We start from the raw sequence: 17421 nt of genomic DNA on the forward strand, positions 1-17421 counted from the left end.
CTACTGGCAAACAGTCTGTGAAACCTTCATGGGGGAGGGGGGGTGGAGGCAGGCAATGCACCTCAGTCTGTCTCTTTCTGCCCAAATGGAGGCCTAGATGCTCTTCTCTCGCTCCCACCCCTCTTGATTTGCTTGGGAAGGGAGTACAGCAAACTTCCATCCCCTATAAGCATATGCCCTGCTGTCTTTTTATGGGGCAGGCATGTATGTTACAGCCCCTTTCATCTACTCCAGTCAGGGGTCAAGCTCCTCTTACCTCTTAAGACTCTCTCTATTTTGTAATACTCAGGTGCTCTGGGTCCTTCATAAATGGATCCTGAATAGTGGGGACAGTGGCTTGCCAAGTCTCAGCCCAACAGACTGGGAGGGTAGAGATAACAGCTGGTCTTGTATCACTATTCTTTGGATGCAGTGCTTGCTGAATGCCCCTTGAAGACATCTCTCTCCTGGACTTCAGGCAGTACAGGCCAACAAAGAATACAATAACACCTACAACTCTCCCTAGCATTTATTCCACAGTTGCTCTAGCAGTGAGTTGCAAAAGTGGAGTTGCCTCAGCCACATAAACCAGATTCTGGTTAAATAGAGGAAAGAAGCAAAAAGGTGGGGAAGGAAAAGGGCATGAAGGATGGGGTGACATCAGGAACCCAAGTCTCATAGTTCAGGTGTTGGTGGTGATTGCCAGGAGATCCCTCTCTTGGGCCGTCAGTGACAGGCTGGGTCACTACAAAAAATAATTTGTCAACTGTTGGACATGGGCCACCTGCACCCTAACTGAATTGACCTCCTTAGCACTGACCCCCCCACTCAGTAAGGCAACTCCCATCTTTTCATGTGCTGTGTATTTATACCTGCATACTGTAATTTCCCCTCCATGCGTCTGATGAAATGGGTTATAGTCCACAAAAGTTTATGCCCAAATATATTTGTTAGTCTCTAAGGTGCCACAAGGACTCCTTATTATTTTTGCTGATACAGACTAACACAGCCTTGAAATCTATGCAGGATGCCTCTCAGGATCAGGAAGGCCAAGGGGTGTGGTGGTGGTTCCCAGGATATGGGGGTGGGGGCTGCCATGGTGGTGAAGCTCACTCCTTCCATTCCATCCTGCTCCCAGGGTGCACCCGGCTCCCACTGCTGGAACCCTTCAGTTTGTCATATCAGGCCATGACTTCACCAGGAACCTTGAACATTCCTTATCACTGTTCTTTTCACCCAAACAGTTCAGTGTGCACCAGCCTATTGTCTCCAACTTCCAATGCCATCTATAAACAATTGTGTGTAACAGGCAGCGTGGGATTTTTGTTACCTTGGACAATTTAGAGAACAGGCCTCTGATGGCGAGGTGGGTCTGATTCTCACTGTTTCCCTGCCCCAGGGTCAGGGCAGTGGCTGTGATTGGGCCCTGGTGGCCTAAAGTCTAGGGGAGGGTGTTAATTATCTGGGCAGCTGGGAGCTGGCTTTAGTTCAGGTTATAAAGGGCCCCAGAGTAGCAGTTTCCCTCCAGGCTGGGTGTGCTGCAGGCAGGCAGAATGGGATACAGCCTGGGCTTTGCCCTCCTGTGCTGGGCAGTCAGTGGGGTGATCTGTTTCAATCCCTGGAATTTCTCTAGGAGTGACTCAGCCATCTGGAGACCCACCCTGAGGGCTGAGCCCCCTCACAGACAAGCCCATGTGCCCTCTCTTGACCAGGTCTACCCTTGGTCTTGGGTTGATGCTTCCCAGCTCAGGGCTGTGTCCCCACTGCAGCCTGTCACGGTGCAGTGTGAAGAGGCTCAGATGGTGATCACTGTGCACAGGGATCTGTTTGGGACAGGGCAACTGATCAAAGCTGCTGACCTGAGCCTTGGCTCGGCTGCCTGTCAATACATGTCCCTTAATGCTGCAGAGAACACGGTGACCTTTGCAGCTGGGCTCCATGAATGTGGCAGCATCTTGCAGGTAAGCATCCCTCAGAAGCTGGAAACCCGCTCTTGCCATGTTGTAGTGGGGGAGGTGTCAAGAGCGTCCAGTCCTCTGCTTTGTATGTATAATTCTACATCCAGTGTTCTAGACATATGTGAAGTGTTCTGGTGCAGTGCCTGAAAGAACTGATGGCTCTGTGCTTGTGACCTGATGGCTGTGGGTGGTGTGCAGCTGTGAGTGTCTCGGGGCCTGGCTATAGAACATAGCTAACATAAGAACATAAGTCCTGTCTGAGAACATATGGGAACATAGTTTGTACAGAAGCATGGTAAACTGTTCTTTTGTGCTCTCCAAAATATGGGAGGAAAGGCTGAGGGGAGGGAATCCTTCTAGAGAGAAGATGACAAAAGCCCTCAGTTTTGACTGTGTAAGTAATGGCTGGAGAAACATCCAAGCCTGTCTTCAGGCTATGGGTTCAACCAGTGGCTCTTGGTTCTGCCACGCTGGGGGCGGGGGTGGGGATGGACCATTTGTTAGCAGTACGGAAGGGCAGAGTGGATGTGACATTCTGGGAGCTGTTTATGACCCTGTTAGAAGGGGGTTGTGACTCCTGGGCTGATTGTGACTCCTGGGCTGAGAGCCCCCTGGGTTACACCTGAGGTCCCTGTGTCCCAGGAGCTTACCTGGCTTGAAAGGCTGAAGTCTAGAGCTAAACTCATTCCAGTCTGAGTATAGCTACTGCGCCCTTCCCATCCTTTGACTCTCTCTGGAGTTCCCCTCGTCCCCACGGCTGGAATGGTTTGCAGCGATTGGTTGGTACCAAATCGCTCATTGGTCTGCTTTCTGGTCTCCTTGTTGCCAGCAAGGGCCTCACACAAAGATAACATGAAAATTCATTAACCATTCCCAATCTGGAAGGCAGAGTGGTGCTGGAGTGGGATTCTGGCCTACTGGGTGATGTTGGGCAAGTCACTGCTCAGTGCCTCAGTTTCCCTACTTGTATATTGGGGCTAAGTTACTTCCTTTGTAAGTTGCTTTGAGATCTCTGATGAGAAGATATAGGTAAGAGGTTGTGAATGTTCCAGTTAGGAATAAAACCCTCCTTCAGAAATGCATAATCTCTGGTGGGATGCAAATTCTAGTTCTCGCATAGCTCTGCTTGGGACCATTTGCAATTTGAGCCATTGGTTAGATACATCAGCTATGATTTTTTTTTCTGCTCTCTCATTGAGAGCCTTAATATACTATCGTTACTGACGACTTACTGCTGGGGCAAAATTCATCCCCATGCATGACTAAAGCCCTCAAAATAGGGTGTATCTAGTGCATGGACCTTGCACTGGCTCAGTTCACCTCTAACAAATAACGAAGCTTAAAATTTACTGTCCTCTCAAGTCTCAGCAGCACAAAGAGACTCAAATGTCTGGGGCAGCAATCACTAAGGCTTCTAAAGGGGGGGGGTCAGAACTTGCTGTCGGATTCAAACCTGCCCTTTACCTTATCTTCCTTTCTGTCTCTCCAATGTGACAGAGTCTAACTAGCATCAATGTCCAAGAAGCCCCCACAGTGTGAAGTCTAGCAGCTTTGATGCCTTCTAAATTTCCCTTCAGTTGCCTCTCGACTTGACCCTTCACTTCCTAATACCTGCCTCATGTGCAAAATATTAAACATGTATCTGAGCAGGTTGGAAACATGGGGATATTGTGAACACTCTTCATTAAACTTCTCTAAGGCAGAGGGGAAATATCAATCTTACTGTGAGTCTTTCTACATCTGCCTCTTCCCAGATGACCCCAAACTCTCTAGTCTACAGCACAAACCTGTTCTACAACCCCACCCCTGCCAGCAACCCAGTGATCCAGAGAACCAGTCCGGCTGTGATTCCTGTTGAGTGTCACTATCCCAGGTGAGATAAGACTCTAATCCTGTCCTTGCACTTTTGGCCAGTCTGGGATCTGTCTTAACCACTGGGCCTATCTCTCCCAGGAAGGACAATGTGAGCAGCAGAGCCATCAAGCCAACGTGGGTCCCCTTCAGCTCTACCCTGTCTGCAGAGGAGAGGTTGGATTTCTCCCTGCGCCTGATGAATGGTAGGTGGGAGGTCCTGTCACCCTCTCGTCAGACATGCCAATATCTGTTACATTGGACCCACTCTCTGGCTTCAAAGGCGTTGGGAGCTTTCCTGGAGCACTAGGACTCAGTACAAAGCTGGGCAGCTCTCGGCACTAGCCACTGACCCCATACTGCAGGAAGGAGACTTGGATGGCAGAGCCAGAATAATCCACAGACCATGCAGCGTTTCCCAGCCAGCTCCTCTTGTCCCTGCGGGGATATCCCACTAGCTTGCATTCCCACCTGCAGCTCTTATCTCCCTGTCTTCCATCTAGGAACTCTTCATCTCCTCCTCCAAAGGCAGTGACTCCTCTCCATGCCAGCCCAGGAGCTAGGGGTCTATAGGGAACCATACCATCTGCCTGTGGTGCTCATGGTGAACTTGCCTTGCAGATGACTGGAGCGCTGAGAGACCCTCCAATGGATTCCAGCTCGGGGAGGTCATGCATATCCAAGCTGATGTCAGCACTGGGAACCATGTGGCTTTGAGGCTCTTTGTGGACAGCTGTGTGGCCACCCTGGGCCCAGATAGGGACTCTTCTCCCCACTATACTGTCATTGACTTCAATGGGTAAGCGCTGGGGCCTTCTTCTAGAGGATATTTACTGCTGTAGCTGGAGAGGATCTATACATAGTTAGCACCTTATTAGTACCTGACTATGACTCTTGTGTCTAGCTGTCTGGTGGATGGGAGATCAGATGACACCACCTCAGCCTTTGTATCCCCCAGGCCTAGGCAGGACACACTACAGTTCATGCTGGATGTGTTCAGGTTTGCAGGAGATGCCAGCAACTTGGTGAGATTCTTCCTCCCTCTAAACTCAGACTAAACAGATGTTGGTGTCCCTTTGTGTGCTACTAACCCTGCTATTCCCCTTCACCTCCAGATCTATATCACCTGTCATCTGAAAGTCACTGCAGCTGAGCAAGCCCCAGATGCCTTGAACAAAGCTTGTTCCTTCAAGAAAGCAGACAACATGTCAGTAGCTGGAGCACAAAACATGAGCATGTGATGAGACAGTGGAGATCTGACCGGCTGCATGGCTTTGATCTAGAGGCAGTTCTCATGCTTATTCTCTGAATATAGGATATTGTTTGGTCCAGGGACTGTTGTGTTGCGGCCCCTGGGGTGAAGGATGCTGCTTGTTCACTAAGGATATGACTCTGATGTAGGTCAGGTGTGACATCAGTCACTGGAATTACACATCTGACACACACAACATGCTCTGAGGAACTGGGTATGATCCCAGGATCATGCTTATTTTTGTGGGGTGGCTGCAGAAGGGGCCCCCTCTATGCAGGATTTGCATTGAAAACCTTCACCCTAAGCTCCCTTCAGTGCCAGTTTTTCTGTATTAACTTAATTCAGGAGGCCATGGTAGATCAGTTACTTGGCCTGTCGCTCTGCGGAAAAATAAACAGGTCTAACTATAGGTAATTGAACTCCTTCTATTCCAGCTGGTCTCCAGTGGAAGGCACCAGACAGATCTGCAGCTGCTGTGAGACTGGGAAGTGTGGGCTGGTTGGAGGACAGTCCAGGAGAGTGAACCCTCTGGACAGATGGTCAGGGAGGCGCTTCCAGAGAGATGTGCCTCCCAGGCATGGTAAGGTCTCTAATGTGTATATACTTCAAACTGAGATGTTCAGCTCTGGCTCTTCCAATGGGGCTCCATCCCAAATCCAGTGTCTAAGGTGTTACTGGTGATTTTCTCTTCCATTCTCCATCCAGGTAGCTCCTGGGGGAGAGAATATCAGGCTGATGTTGTGGTTGGACCATTGTTCATCCTTAATCAAAGCTCTAAAGGTCCCTTAGAACACCAGGTGGAAGCACCACAGGGTAAGGCATCTGCAAGCTGTGACATGGCTGAAATGCCCATTGTTTCAGTTCTAATGGCCTTATTGTCTCTCCACAGGTGCTGCAGAGGAGCAGGGCACAAACTTGGGCCTAGTTTCCATGGCAGCAGCCATAGCTCTGGCCTGGTTTCCCTGGCTGTGACTAGCTCTAGCCTCTCTTGTCTTAATTGTTCTCCTTGGCAAAAAAAGGTGACTGTTTGCTTCCTTGGCTTTACTCTTGTGACTTCTCTAATAAAACATAACAATGGGATCCTGTGCTAATGCTGAATTCCTACTGGTTGCTCTGTTGGTGGGAGGAGAATGAGCTCTGCTGTGGATTGGACTCTGGTGGGGACTCTGGTAGCTTCTGCTCTGGTGGGGACTCTGGTAGCTTCTGCTCTGGATTGGACTCTGGTAGCTTCTCTTCTGATGAAGCTACCCCAGACAGGGAAAAGTGGTGTTAACAGGTAATGGAGATGCATAATGCCTGGCCATCAGGATAGGGAGAGCTGCCAATGACTCTAACACTATAACTTTTTTCTTTTTTATCTGATAGCTATCTGGCTGTCCAACTTTCACTGAATGAGATGGGAACTGGGTACATATTCTCTGCGGTGGCTCTGAAACTTGGCCTACCATAAATACATGTTATTTATCCCAAGCATTGCCAACCGGGGCTATCTTCATACTAACGAGAACAAACTACATCAACTGCCCCACGTCCATCCCTTCTGCACATCCATGTAACAACAAACACAGTCATTCGTCTCTTTTCCTTTCTCCTCCTCCTCCCCCCAAATCCTGAGACAGAAGTAAACCGAGACCATCTCTGACAGAAGTTTGTCCAAGCTGTTCCTCCAGCAATGGGAATTCTACAGCCTCTTGGAAGTCTGTTCCAGAGCTTAACTCCCCTTAATGCTACAAAGTCTTTCCTAATAAATAACCTAAATCTCCCTTGTTGCACATTAAGCCCATTACTTCTCTACATCCATAGAATGTAGGACAAGAACAATTGATCCCTGTCATTTTTATAACAGTCTGTAACAGATCTGAAGACTTATCAGGTGCCCACTTGGTCTTCTTTTTCTCAAGACTGAACATGTGTAACTCTCTAACCTTTCCTCAGTGGCCAGGTTTTTTAACCCTTTCATACCTCTGAACTCTCTAACTTGTATACATCTTTCCAGAGCTGGCTGCAGTACTCCAGCTGAGGCATTATCAAAGCTGAGCAGAGTGAGACACTTCTTGTATCTTAGCTATGACACCCCTCTGGTTGCCCCAACCCCCCTTTTTTTCAACTGCATCACACTGTTGTCTCCACTTGTGATCCACCCTAAGTAGTGGAAGGAAGTGATCTGAAACAGACAGCTTCTTCCTTCCCACCCCAGCAAGCTCTCTGAAGTGCCAGTGTGTAACCACTAGAATTGCTTAAGGCTGGGGCAGTTGCAAACTGGAAGGTGCTAAAACTGTTTTCCCTAAGCTGCAGAAAGTAAGTGTGAGCAGGGGAATCCTGTCCTCCACTGCCACCTTGTGGAGAAAGAGGGTTAGAGGCTGGAGGTCATGGAACAAAAGCACTTTGCTGAAAAAGTCAACCCTAGCATGACCTTGATTAGATAATAGGCCAAACTACATTCACTCTCCTACTGCCCCCTCATCACTCTATACTGAGACACGGCCTGGTCTTTATTATCTCTTTCAGGCTGTGGGTCCACTTGTGAGGTGCGATCACTCAGACTGCCTTTGATGTGTTCTCCTGCTGTATAAGGACATGTGCACTAGTGCCACTAATGCTGAGGAGATGCAAGAAGTTGGAAAGTCAAAATAGAGAAAGAGACAACTTTAAAAGACCTCTTCTTGAATAGCCGTTAGCTTCTCTCATCTGGCCCTTCCCCATGGGAATATCATCCATTTCATAGAATCATAGAATATCAGGGATGGAAGGGACCTCAGGAGGTAATCTTGTCCAACTCCCTGCTCAAAGCAGGACCAATCCCCAATTAAATCATCCCAGCCAGGATGTCAAGACTGAACTTAAAAAACTTCTAAGGAAGGAGATTCTATCACTTCCCTAGGTAACGCATTCCAGTGTACCTCTGAGCCTGACCCAGCAGCAAATGAACATGAGAAGGGCCATACTGGGTCAGACGAAAGGTCTATTAAGCCCAGTATCCTGTCTACTGACAGAGGCCAATGACAGGTGCTCCAGAGGGAGTGAACCTAACAGGTAATGATCAAGTGATCTCTCTCGTGCCATACGTCTCCACCCTCTGACAATCAGAACCTAGGGACACCATTCCTTACCCATCCTGGCTAATAGCCATTAATGGACTTAACCTCCATAAATTTATCCAGTTCTCTTTTAAACCCTGTTATAGTCCTAGCCTTCACAACCTCCTCAGGCAAGGAATTCCACAGGCTGACCATGCGCTCTGTGAAGAAGAACGTCCTTTTATTTGTTTTAAGCCTGCTACCCATTCATTTCATTTGGTGGCCCCTACTTCTTATATTATGGGAACAAGTAAATAACTTTTCCTTATTCACTTTTTCCACACCACTCATGATATTATATACCACTATCATATTCCTCCCCTTAGGATCTTCTGAAAAATCCTAGCCTCTTTAATCTCTCCTCATATGGGACCCATTCCAAATCCCTAATAATTTTAGTTGCCCTTTTCTAATGACAATATATCTCTGTTGAGATTGGTTCCTATTTTTAAGAAAGGAGAAAAAAAGTGATCCAGGTAACTACAGGCCTGTTAGTTTGACATCTCTAATATGTAAACTCTTGGAAAAAAATTTGAAGGAGAAAGTAGTTAAGGACATTGAGGTCAATGGTAAAAGGGACAAAATACAACATGGTTTTATAAAAGGTAGATCGTGCCAAACCAACCTGATCTCCTTCTTTGAGAAAGTAACAGATTTTTTAGACAAAGGAAACGCAGTGGATCTAATTTACCTTGATTTCAGTAAGGCCTTTGATACAGTGCCACATGGAGAATTATTAGTTAAATTGGAAAAGATGAGGATCAATATGAAAACTGAAAAGTGGATAAGGACTTGGTTAAAAGGGAGACAACAGCAGGTCACACCGAAAGGTGAACTGTCAGACTGGAGGGAGGTTACCAGTGGAGTTCATCAGGGATCAGTTTTGGGACCAATCTTTTTATTACTGATCTTGGCACAAAAAGTGGGAGTGTGCTAATAAAGTTTGCAGATGATACAAAGCTGGGAGGTATTGCCAATTTAGAGAAAGAGTGGGATATCATACAGGAGGATCTGGATGACCTTGTAAACTGGAGTAATAGTAATAGGATGAAATTTAATAGTGAGAAGTGTAAGGTCATACATTTAGGGATTAATAACAAGAATTTTAGTTATAAGCTGGGTACGCATCAATTAGCAGTAACAGAGGAGGAGAAGGACCTTGGAGTATTGGTTGGCCACAGGATGATTATGAGCCTCCAATGTGATATAGCCATGAAAAAAGCTAATGCAGTCTTGGGATGCATCAGGCGAGGTATTTCCAGTAAAGATAAGGCGGTTTTAGTACAGTTATACAAGGCACTGGTGAGACCTCACCTGGAATACTGTGTGCAGTTCTGGTCTCCCATGTTTAAGAAGAATGAATTCAAACTGGAACAGGTACAGAGAAGGGCTATTAGGATGATCCGAAGAATGGAAAACCTGTCTTACGAGAGTAGACTCAAGGAGCTTGTCATGGTTAGCCTAATCAAAAGAAGACTGAGGGAGGGAGTTTTGGAACAGCCTTCCAAGGGAAGCAGTGAGGGCAAAAGACCTATCTGGCTTTAAGATTAGACTCAATAAGTTTATGGAGGCGGTGGTTTGATGGGATAACATGATTCTGGCAATTAATTGACCTTTAACTATTCAGGGAAAATAGGCCAAATGGCCTGTGATGGGATGATGGATGGGGTGGGATCTGAGTTACTACAGAGAATTCTTTCCTGGGTATCTGGTTGGTGAATCTTGCCCACATTCTCAGGGTTCATCTGATTGCCATAGTTGGGGTCGGGAAGGAATTTTCCTCCAGGGCAGATTGGTAGAGGCCAAGGGGTTTTTTTTGCCTTCCTCTGTAGCATGGGGAATGGGTCACTTGCTGGAGGATTCTCTGCACCTTGATGTCCTAACATCCCATTTGCTTTTTTGACTGCCACTGCACACTGCATGGACATCTTCAGAGAACAATCCACGATGACTCCAAGATGTTTCTCCTGATTAGTTGTAGGTAAATTAGCCCCCATCATTGTGTATGTATAGTTGGGGTTAACTTTACATTTATCCACATTAAATTTCATTTGCCATATTGTTGCCCAAATGGACTGATGATGTGAAAAGGGGAGGGGTAAATGATTGTGACTAAATTGGCAAGGAATGCTGCTCTCCCCTTTGTACAGGTGGGGCACACAGCAGTTCAGTGACTTGCTGAAGGTCACTCTGGCAGCAGGGAATTCTGTCTGCTGTAAGAGAGAAAGCAACATGAAGTGGGTGTGACGTTCCCGTCTGTGTTATCTGGAACGGTGATCTGCTACGTGACTCCAATCCTCGACTCTGGGAGCCAACCTTACCCTGCTCTGCTGTAAGAATCCCCAAACCTGGGCTGTTCATGCACAGCCTCTGGCATGTAAGCTGCTCCTTGGATTGTGCAACTGAATGACACTAGCCAATACCTCCAGTCCCAGACACAACCCTAGGAACCTCCATCCTGCAGTGTCCAGTTATGCCTGCTGGACGCTGCATGCTTGTATGAGTTTGTCAATTTAACAAAGAAATTGATCTGTACCAGGCTTGTTATCCCAAGGGGAGTGTCTGACACGCTTCAAACCAAACACACTGCTTCAGGTAGAATAAACAAACAAATTTATTAACTATAAAAGATATATTTTAAGTGGTATTAAGTGATAGGCAAAAAATCAGTTAATTACCAAAATAAAATAAAATAAACATAAGCATGCAGTCTAAACACTCAACCCTATTAGACTGGGCAACATCTAGATTAAGCAGTTTTTGTCACCCCACTCGATATTGCAGTTTTTAATATACAGGTTGGTCCTTAAACCTGGGCCAATCTCCTCTGTTGGAGTCTTGTCTTCTTCTCAGGGTCTTAGTTGATTGCAGCGAAGGTGGGGGCAGGAGAAGGGCCCAGTATGTGTCCACTCTGTATGTTTTATACCCTCAGTCCATGTGCTTTGGGAGCACAAGTCCAGGCATTCTGGGAGGCATTGCTGAGTCTCTCCAAGCAAGTTGGAGCAATTCCCCTGGTGTGGCCTCACGCAGGTGAGTCATTGCATTGTAGCTCCCTTGCTGGACAATGGCTGTTGATGGGTTGTTTGACACCCCCCCCGGGTGTTGGTTACTTTGCTTGCTGTTGCCTCTGGGGAGCTAATATCTGGCTGATTCCCCCAACTTACAGCATGTTTTACTGACCGCCATACTACATAAATCTCATAACTTCATATGCCTCAATGATACACATCTATGGATAAAGAAATGATAAATTATATGAAAATAAGTAATATGGGGATTACAGTACACTCCCTCAAGGTATAGAATGTCACAGTGAGTTGAATGCAGTCGAAGAGTGAGAACAGACAGCGGGGAACGGGAACTCCCTTTGTTCACTCTTGGTGATTGCTGGGTGTCTTTGGACCAGCTCAATTACATCAGTTTCCCTCTGTCTAAAGTAGATAAATTAATATTTCCCTATCTTTTGGGAGGCCAGGAGGATTAATGGCAGGCAAGTGCTGTGGGCTCTTCAGCCTGAAGTGGGAGGGGATGGCTGAGGTCAGTAGGAGCGCTGCGCGGCACTGGCTATAGATCAGATGAGTCTAGGGACTCTGACACATTGTTCTCACATAGCTCATTTGTTATCCCCATTTAATGGCATGGAAAACTTTCAGCCCAGCAAGGTGAAGTGCTGCCCCTCAGAATGTGGCTGGGAGCGTGGGGCACAGCTGGCAATGGAACGCCCCCGGCTGCTGGGACAGGATGTGTGGAGGTGTGTGGGTACAGGCAGAGTCAGGGCTCGGTGCCAGTTTTTTAGCATTAGTCCCAACCCCGCCTTCCTCCCTGCATGGTGAGCTGGGTTCCTGCCTGTGTGGGTTCCAAATTCCACGCTAACTTTGCTTCAGGAGCAGCATTAATTCATTCTGCCACAGTTAATGGTCAGGTGCAGTATCCTTCCAGAGCCCTACCCTCACTGAGATTTACCACGTGCCTATAAAAGTTCCTCAGTAGGGTTGACACGTGGATGAGGGATCTCTGCTCACAATTGCCTTTTCTTTCCAACTGCCCCATTTGCTGGAGGGGAGGAGGGATAAATCAAACAATCCTCAGAAATGTGACCCTTTATCAACAATTCCTCAGACCTTGCCCCTCCCTAATCCCCAGCCGACCACCAAGTCCTCCTCCACCAAGGCCCAGCCCTGACGCTGCCTGTACCCACACACCTCCACACATCCTGTCCCAGCAGCTGGGGGCTCGCAGCTGGCTTGCTTCCCTCTTGATGGGGCCAGAAAAACTGGCTGTCTGGGTTTGTGGCAGCAGGAAGAGGTGCTGCAAGGGGCCTTTCCCCAAACCACAGGAATGGCTAGCCCTCACTAGCATCATTGTATGGCCTGACTACAAAACCTGAATAGGCTGAATAGTCTAGTGGCTAGGGCCTTGCCCTGGGACTCAGCAACCCTGACATCTATTCGCAGCTGTGCTGCCTCGCTCTTGCGGTTGCTTGGGCAACAGTTTCACCTCCATGGTTCGCCTGCTTTTTAGCCACCAGGCTAGTGGAAGGACTGTTTTCTCACTCTGTGGCTATGCAGGACCTAGCCGTTCTTGGCTGAGCCATCTAGGCACTCATGGACTGGCTGTGGTGAGAAAATACTCTCCGGCTGCAGTGTCAGCCTGCTGGCAGAGGGCCAGCTTTTCAAGGGTTAAATTAGTAACCTCCAGGCTTGGAGCACTCCTATTGCATGTGCAGCTCTCCCTATCCAGCTTGCTTTCCACCCACCAGAGCTTAGCAAGACAGCCTTTTCCTTTGCTGTGGGGTTGGTGTGCCGCTCAAACCTTTCCCCTTTCTTTCTTTCTTTCTTTCTTTCTTTCTTTCTTTCTTTCTTTCTTTCTTTCTTTCTTTCTTTCTTTCTTTCTTTTCTTTTGATCCTGAAGACTTCACTTGGCATTTTCAACTGAAAGCTAGAGCTGGCGGCTGTGTCAGCATCTGCTGGCTGAGATCACGAGAGAGATGTTCTCTCAGACTGTCGCGAGGAGAGCAAAGCTGGCTGGCCAGCTTGGAGATTCTGGGCTGCCTTGCGTTATGGAAATGACACATCACTGTTTGTTCTGCTTTCCCCTTAGACTAACTCCCACTGGCCTTGCTTTTTCTGCTTCACATGGGCAGGTGCTGCATGGCCCAGCAGTCCACCTGAGTTCCAAAAACAGGGGTCATAATGATTGCTTTGCTGTCACTACCTTGCTAGAGGTTAAGATTGGCTGGCCTGCCCGGCGCTAGCTCTGAAGAGGACTGTGGAATTTATATTAGAGACTGCAACTACAATTAGCATCTCACTGGGCTAGGTGCAGTCCCTGTCCTCCGGCGCTTACAATCTGCATAGCCGGGACAGACAAAGGGGAGATGAAGTGACTTGCCCATGGTCCCTCAGCAGAGGTACCTGGATCTCAGCCGGATGCCCTAGCCACTATTCTGCACTGCCTCCTGCCAGAGCATTCGCTGAGTATTCAGCGCTGTTGAGGGGAGAAGGGGTTTTATGTCCCTATGCACAGACCTTTCTGGCCCATTAAGGAGAAGTAATGACCATTGCTGAAGCCTTTTTCAAGAGTAGCCCCAATCCTGCTGGCTACTACACCTGAACCTGGAGGCGACACAGCCACCTCCTCCCCGAGGGTTGGGCAGACAGTGGTGTTCTCTTTCCAGTCTCAGCCACCAAGGGGGCGGGGGGGCAACAGCACCACAGGGCAGTGGAAAAGGGGTAAGAGGGTCAGAAATAAAAAGGGGCTGGGAGGAAAAACTGGGTGACTCTAAGTGGGTGATCGTTGGGGTCGGGGGACATGGATTACAATGGATGGTTTGCATGGGAAGGAAGCAGGCAGGTCAAACAGCTGTTCTGGGCTGGCTGCAGGAGTCACTGGGCGAGGTTGTCTGGCTGGCGCTGCAGGAGGGTGGATGAGATGATTGCAATGGGCCTTGCTGGTCTTAAAACCCATGACTCAGACTGGGAGGAGAGGTGCATTGTCTGGGAGCCCAGCCAAATGCCTCTACTCCCCTGCCAGCACCTCCCAGGCCGGGTGCTTATGTGATGTGAAGACGAACCAGGATGTTTTCACAAATAACTCCATTGGGTGGGGCAAAAGGCAGGAGGGATCGATCAGTCCTCTGCGAGGAGTACAAGAGTTAGTTACAGTCTCGTTGTCATCTCTCCTCCTCGACTGGGGCTGTGGACTCCCACAGTAGCCCAGGAGCTGGTCGCAGCCCTTGGGAGATGAGCACACAAGCACTTCAGAGGGTTAATATGCCCCTCCCCAAGTGGGAATTCTGGGGAGTCCCATTGCAGCTGGCACCGCACAAATGCATAGCAATGCAGCCAGACTGCTGATCCCAGTGACGGGACATGGGGAGGCTAGAATACAGAACCCAGGGGAGCTGAAGAGCAGGGGGTGGGCTTGCTTAGGACTGAGCTAAGTAAGTTTGCACGGCTCTATGGGGTACAAGGCTCCCTGAAGTGGACTAGCAAGGGGAGATGGTAGCTGGGCTGAGGGGCACTGGCAGAGCTGCATATGATTGGCCAGGACTGGAGGTCAGACTGCTGGTTGGGACTGAGGGGCATCACAGGGTTGGGGAGGGGAATCAGGAATCAGTGGGGGGTGGGGAGGGGGACATTGCCAGGACTGTCTGTAGCAGGGCATAGCAGGGCCTGTTTGGAGCTGCATGGAGGACGTTTGCTGCTGTTCCTGGCTGCAGTGCATCTCCCTCTACCAATCCAGTTATTAACACCTGTCCAGCGAGTGCTATCAGTGCCAAGCAAGGCAGTCACTTTCCCAGGCCTCCCACAGACACAGCAGCAGCAGTGCAGGTCTGTTGCTGTGCAGCAGCAGCCAGTTGGCCTGCACTCCTGTGCCTCCTGCCAGCGAAGAGTTAAGAGTGGGAGGAATGTGTTGAAGGGCTGCCACATACCAGTCATTCCTGTCTGACTCTGCCTTGACCAGCTTTCCCAGGGTCCCTTTGAGGGCTTTGTTTCTCAAGGATTCCCTCCTCCCCTCCAGGAGGTTGCTTGGGTCTCCAGTTGGGGGGTGGCAGAGCAAAGACATGCTTGAGGAGTCTGTAGGAACATGGTTTGCTTGTGGCCTGTATAACAGGGACAAGTTGGTTCTTGAAACAAGTCACCACAGGCAGCAAGTAGGTTGGGAAGGGGCAGCCTCCCAGGTGTACAGTATATCTGGGCTTCCTGTTAGTCCTAAACCTCACCATTGCTGCTGGTACCTTACATTCCAAAGAGAGCTGCTCTGGCTGTTGCTGCAGCTGAGGTCTCAGAGAGGCAGGGTTTCTGGGCGTATCTCCCTCTACTGCCTGCCAAGGGGTCCAGTGACATGACTTTACTTTCCGTAGAGACTGGGAGATAAGATGGCTTCTTTGGTATCCTCGATGTAAGGTCAGAGCATTACATTTGGAGAGGGATGTGCCCTTAAAGTGCAGTGCTACTCTGAAAAGCCAGAGGGCAAAATGGTGCCTTGGAACTAAAGCCAAGTGGGCATTTTCCAACAAAATGGGTGGCATTGAAAAATGGCAAGGTGGTGAAACTAAAACTGTTTCCAAGCAAGGGCTGGTGTTGATGAGTCTCCACTTCTAAACATTTCATCTCTAAGAAGAAATTCCTTTCATCCTCAGTTAGAGTTCAGCGTGGATATTCCGGGTCCTTTCCCTAAGAAGATACCCAGAGGAAAGCTATACATACTGACCTTCATGGATTTTGCCACCCGATGTCCGGAAGCAGTAGCTCTAAGCAACAGCAGGGCTAAAAGCGTGATCTAGGAATTGGCAGACATTTTTGCCAGGGTAGATTGCCGCCCCGATATCCTTTTGGATTTGGGAACTAACTTCCTGGCAGGGACCATGAAATGTCTTTGGAAAGCTCAGAGGGTTAACCACTTGGTTGCCACCCCTTACCACCATCAAACGAATGGCCTACTGGAGAAGTTTAATGGGACTTTGGGGGGGCCATGATACGTAAATTCATGAATGAGCACTTCAACAATTGGGACCTAGTGTTGCAGCAGTTGCTCTTGCCTACAGGGCTGTACCACATCCCAGTTTGGGTTTTTCACCCTTTGAACTCGTTTATGGCCACCAAGTTAAGGTGAAGTTGCAGTTGGTGAAGTAGCAATGGGAGGGGGTTACATCTTCTCCGGGAACTAACATTTTGGACTTTGTAACCAAACTACAAAACACTCTCCGAAGCTCTTTAGCCCTTGCTAAAGAAAATCTAAAGGATGCTCAAAAAGAGCAAAAGAGCGAAAAGCCTGGTATGATAAACATACCAGAGAGCATGGTAGATAACCTGCTGGCTGGATCTGGGGAATTTGCAGTAGCCTACCTTGATGATGTGACCATATTCTCAGATTCATGGGCAGAACACCTGGAATACCTCCAAGCTGTCTTCCAGCGCATAAGGCAGCCAGGATTAACCGTTAAGGCCAAAAAATTTCAAATAGGCCTAATGTAATTTCAAACAGGGTAATGTATCTTGGACACCAGGTGGGTCAAGAAACGATCAACCCCCTAACAGGATAATGTAAATGCTATCCAAAATTGGCCTGTCCCTAAGTCAAAGAAACAGAAGAAACCCAAGAAACCAAGAAAATCCTTCTTGGGTTTGGCCGGGTATTACCGACGATTTGCACCATACAATAGCCAAATTGCCACCCCACTAACAGACCTAACCAAGAAAAAATAGCCAAATGCAGTTCAGTGGACTGAGAACTGTCAGAAAGCCTTTAACCAGCTTAAGGCGGCCCTTACGACTGACCCTGTACTAAGGGCCCCAGACTTCCACTAGCCGTTCATCGTAACCACAGATGCGTCCAAGCGTGGTGTAGGAGCAGTTTTAATTCAGGAAGGACCAGATCAACAGTTCCATCCTGTCGTGTTTCTCAGCAAAAAACTTTCTGAGAGGGAAAGTCACTGGTCAGCCTCAGAAAAAGAATGTTATGCCGTTGTGTATGCTCTGAAGAAGCTACGCTCATACATTTGGGGACGGCGTTTCCACCCGCAGACTCACCATGCTGCACTGCAGTGGCTTCACACAGTCAAAGACACTGACAAAAAAGTTCTTCGGTGGAGTTTAGCTCTCCAAGACTTTGATTTTAAAATACTACATATTTCAGGAGCCTCCAAGAAAGTGGCTGATGCACTCTCCCGGGAAGGTCTCCCAGAATCAGCCAGGTAAAAATGTCCGTGCATTCTAAGTCATTATAGTCCTTGAAAAGTGAAAAATACTGTTTAGCTCTTCATGTAATTATTAGTAAAGTTAGAGATTCATGTATCTTA

General features: G+C 48.3%; 1 protein-coding gene across 1 annotated transcript; it reads left to right on the forward strand.

The window, feature by feature from the left end:
• Positions 1 to 1532: 1532 nt before the first annotated feature.
• LOC125643771 (zona pellucida sperm-binding protein 3-like) lies at positions 1533 to 6012 on the forward strand. The gene is made up of 9 exons (XM_048866923.2): positions 1533 to 1940; positions 3692 to 3810; positions 3891 to 3994; positions 4410 to 4587; positions 4693 to 4813; positions 4904 to 4995; positions 5475 to 5620; positions 5746 to 5853; positions 5930 to 6012. The coding sequence occupies exons 1-9, from the start codon at positions 1533 to 1535 to the stop codon at positions 6010 to 6012; spliced, it is 1359 nt and encodes a 452-aa protein (XP_048722880.2).
• The last annotated feature ends 11409 nt before the right edge of the window (positions 6013 to 17421 follow it).

Source organism: Caretta caretta, chromosome 10 (genome assembly GCF_965140235.1).
Source record: "Caretta caretta isolate rCarCar2 chromosome 10, rCarCar1.hap1, whole genome shotgun sequence".
In the NCBI taxonomy this organism is placed as follows: Eukaryota; Metazoa; Chordata; order Testudines; family Cheloniidae; genus Caretta; species Caretta caretta.